Genomic DNA, 4,482 nt, shown 5'->3' with positions numbered 1-4,482 from the left:
GGGGGGGTTTGCTGATGCTTACCTCTCTCTGACGTCTCACCCAGCTCACTGTTGTCACTGGTTGCCAGGAGCTTGGCAGGACAAAACTGCGGTTTTGCTTGCACTTGATTGGATGATGAAAGTCAGCAGATCTTCACCTCATTTACTAAACTAAGGGAAAACTGTCTTGCAAAGTCCTATTTGCCTTTAGTAAATCACCCCATAATGTGTATATGTAAGTAAAAAGAATAGTTGACTTTAAAACATTTGTATTAATTTGCAAGTAAAATGAGTCATATGTGGCAATCCATTGTGGACACTAACACTATGTAGGGAAAATGTAATACATCAGTAACATTCATTACATAAGCAGAAAGGCAGAGAGTATTGAAAATGAAATACATGGCACACAGTCAGTAATTCAATAGGGCTCACATGCAGGGCAAAGGCATTTCATGCTGCTGGACTTTTACTCCATGTGCTGAGAAGACTGGCTGTGTACTGAAAAGCAGCCCCCTCCTAGTCCTCATTTACATGCATAACTGGCCTAGTAGGTGTAAAAATAGACAGGCCGTGCCTGAATTGGAAATGGTCACTGTGTGATGTCTGCAGTTGTTAGAGATGAATTCCACAAGTGACTCTAGTATGCAAAGAGATAGACTGCACGGGAGAACTTGTAGACCACAGCGTGAAGAAGAAGCATCGTTTGTCTGGATTGCACGTGGATGACTGACACGGCTGATAACCTCATAGCTTAGGGCAGGATAGTTATGGGCAATGCAGCACTCTGCCAAACCTGTCACACTGGAAAATCAATTGGTCATGTTGGGAATATGACAGAGCTGGAGAAAATTCTTGACTACTATGGATACAACAGTGAAGGAAGTTCAGAGCAGGATGCAGTGGTAAGTGCATGTTTATGTAGAGGGAACCGCTGTAATTATCAACTTGATCATGAATAGCTGAATAGAAAGAGATAGATAGATAGATAGATAGATAGATAGATAGATAGATAGATATTAAACAGATACACAAGCATTATTTAGGTGCCGGTGATTGGTTAGACATGGCTTTTTCATGGATGCTGTAAAGAATGCAACGAGTATGTATTTTTTGCAGAACTCTCATACCTTATCCTGAAAACCTTTGGAGAAGGTAGAGCCCCCCTATAGGCCAGGTAAAATTATGGCAAACAAATACAATGGACATTCATCCAGAGGTTCATTCTTGCCTTTGAAGTATATGTGTACTACAGTGTGTAAAGTTGTTGAAGTAGATTTGTGTGTGTGATATTATGTTTTCATTAGTTGTACCTTTGCTATGTTGAATATAAAAAGGATCACCCTTCGTGACACATGTTTTGGGGCATGATGAATATTATTAATCATGTATGTTATTCAGTATGCAAAACTATATCCGTTTAACACTATAGTATTTGTCCTTTTATATATTTTAGATAATCTGATTCAAATTTACCAAACTGTAAATCAACTATAAATAAATAAACTGTACGTAAATAAAAGGAAAATAATATTTTCCAAGCAACAGTAGTTGGTGAAAAATGTTCAATTGTAATTGCAGTTTTTATTTTTTCCATATTCTGGAGTTTTTACAATTAACTATGGCTTGCATATTTATATTTTGTGATTATTGACATTTTTTTAAATCTTTCTGATTTAGTAACATTACTTTTGTAGGGATTATGAAATTCTAAGGCATACTTGCCACATTGTCAAGTGTATGGATTAGATTCATAACATAAACTGATACAAAACATCAATCAGTGCAGAGTGCTGAATAAATATATAAGGTCATTCAACAACATTCAGGTAAAACATAAACGCCTAGAATATATTCCTTCATTGAATGGGATAATTGCTTCTTAAAATTAATATTGTTGGTGAGAGAGACAAAAACATTACATGGAAATAGCCAAGCAAACGGGACGGACAGATATTTTTCTCTGTCAGTAAGTAGACCTACCTATAGAGACCTATGCCTAAGGCCAAAAACATGAGCAATATGAAGGAGGTGGGTAATAAAAGCCAGAGGTATGCAAACTACTTGTTGTAAATGTGCTAGAAAGATTCCATGTATATAGTAATGCTATATTTTTAAGTTATAGAAATCAGATGTATTATTATTTTATTAGTTGTCCTTATATACAAAGTAAATGTTAAAATCCATCTCTTTCACAGTGCAATTTACAATTATATAAGAAACAAAAAAAAATCTACCAGTTTATGTTGAGAATGTGTGAGCAAACTCCATGCAAATATTGTCCTGGCAAAATTTGAACCACAAATCTCAGTCCAGAAAGGAAGTGTTTATAGATGTGCTAGAAAGCAGTGAATATTTTGTGTTAATATACAGTATATGACTTATAATTAGGGATGCACAGATACTTTTCGAGTACCAGTGCAGATACTTGGCATTTTCATGAGAACTACCAGGGTTGCAGCGGTTGCAGCTGGGACCTGGCTCTGGCTCTCCACCACTGTCCTGAAATCATTGCTCTGTATTGTTTTAGAAAAACTGTCACATGACAATAAACAAAAATGTATCAGTACTTGTAAGTACTCGGCAAGTACCAGTACTCGTACTCGCAAAACTGGTATCTGTGCATCCCTTTATTTATATTTATAAAAACAAAATCATTCATTAAAACAGAGATGTACAAATCCCAGGGGCTCCGTGTGCTCCTTACAAATGACAGCTGCCTCCTACTCCTAATTTTTGCATTTTTCTCTAGTCTAGTCTTGGAGCTCAAAAGTATCGGTACATGTACTCGTACTTGTACCGAGTACTGTACTTGGTATCTGTGCAACCCTACTTATAATCAATCACATATCAAAAAGTTGTATGTTTAGAAGCTGGTCACACATTCTCCATTCTTTACTATAAGAACACATATAAGGTAAATACATTAAGATAACTAGATGTGCTGTAGCTTCTGTACTATACCAAAGTGAAGCAAAGGACGTAAAAACACATAGAAAAATACAAGGGTATCCGGTTATGGAGTTTGCTATTTCACATTCTCGGGAAATGCTGGCTTTGGGCCTAAGCATTAGGTGCAATGTTACACCACGGAGTGAGTAAAAACATCATATGTGAGACACATTAACATGACTAAATGACATGTCAAGTATACTTGGCTTCCCATCAAACCTGAACATTCTGTCCTGAAATATTGAGCCAGAACTGTGTGAATGGATTCTATTAACTGCAGCAGCCCCAAACTCCAAAACATACAAGCTTTAAACTATTAAAAATGATATAACTCGTAAGACAATCCACTATCAGCAAACATTTACAGCAGGGGGTCTTTGAGATAATTGGTTCATAAAAGTATGTGTATCACCATTGCTCTCAGCTGTACTATACTGTCCTAAAGGGACAAGTTCACTGAGCGTCTTGCAATATGTTTTTTAACAAGTCCATAGGGTCAGTTGCATAGGCATGGCCAGTACTGAAGATTTTAGCCCAGTGCAGGTAACCACTGGGGGTGGCCATTTTTGTCATGCTGAGCTAAGCAAGCAGCTAGGTTTCCGGGTTAGTTTAGGTTAGGGGAACAAGGAAGTGTGACTAATGTGTTTTTTTAAAAGTGAAGTTGTCCTTTAAGGGCACCCAAATGCAAACAGATCCCAGAGGACACAAACAGGGTGGGGATCAGCCCATTTGGATTCCCCCAGTTTTTCAAAACCCCATTTTACTTCTTCTTATGACCCCCTGTCTGCCAAGCAACTGTGACAAATACTTTCCCCCTAAACCTACCAAATTAATGAACTGGAGCAGTGTGAAACAACTTACCTTGGTGGCTGCATGGCCCAGACTACTCAAACTCCCCCAAGCTGACTACATGAATTCATTAGGACCTCTTCTCTATTCCCTACTTATGCACTCCATCCACTCGAAATTAATTGTGGTTTTGTAAATATTTATACTTTTCCTACAGTCACGGCTAAATGAAAGCAAAGCAAAAAAATGTTTTTATAAAAGCTTTGGCTTGTATTCACATTGCAAGGGCTCTGTGTACTTTTTTGGGGACTCATCCTTTATCAGAACAGTCCTGTCCAAAGTTTCAGTTCGGGCTTGTTCACACCAAATGCAGACCAGATCTGCATGAGTTTCTGCACACGCAGTGCAGTGGGTTGTCCTGCTTTTTTTTGCCGCGTTTTTGATGCGTTCCGTTTCTGGTAAAGTTTAAAATGGGCTTTCAGTGCGTTCCAGGGCGTTTGCATGCGTTCCAGAGCGCTCCAGAGCACGTAAAATAGGACATGGTGCAGTTTTTTTACATGCTCTGGAACTGAACGCTGCGGTGTGAACTAGAGCCCAAAATACCATTGGAATACATTGGCTGCAGTTTTGATCCGGTCTGTTACTACTCTGCTCCTGAATGCCATTGGTGTGAACAAGGCCTCAGGCAAATTGTGCCTTAGAGCAAGCATTTCTGCTGTGCTTTCTTTTTGGCTAACCAACGGTGCTCTGGGAAACCTTTGT

General features: G+C 38.5%; 1 protein-coding gene across 1 annotated transcript in view; it reads left to right on the top strand.

Annotated features, from left to right (window-relative positions):
* The first annotated feature begins 797 nt into the window (after window positions 1–797).
* ANK2 (ankyrin 2) overlaps window positions 798–4,482 on the top strand; it is a 168,320-nt gene continuing 164,635 nt past the window's right edge. The window contains exon 1 of the mRNA XM_018569969.1: window positions 798–884. Within this exon, the coding sequence (XP_018425471.1) occupies window positions 813–884 (72 nt within the window). The 5' untranslated portion in view covers window positions 798–812. The remainder of the gene's footprint in view (window positions 885–4,482) is intronic.

This window comes from Nanorana parkeri, unplaced genomic scaffold (genome assembly GCF_000935625.1).
Source record: "Nanorana parkeri isolate BGI_ZX_2015 unplaced genomic scaffold, ASM93562v1 scaffold36, whole genome shotgun sequence".
Taxonomy (NCBI): domain Eukaryota; kingdom Metazoa; phylum Chordata; class Amphibia; order Anura; family Dicroglossidae; genus Nanorana; species Nanorana parkeri.
The sequence above is the reverse complement of the archived record's forward strand: the minus strand, read 5'-3'. Positions and strand labels throughout refer to the sequence as shown.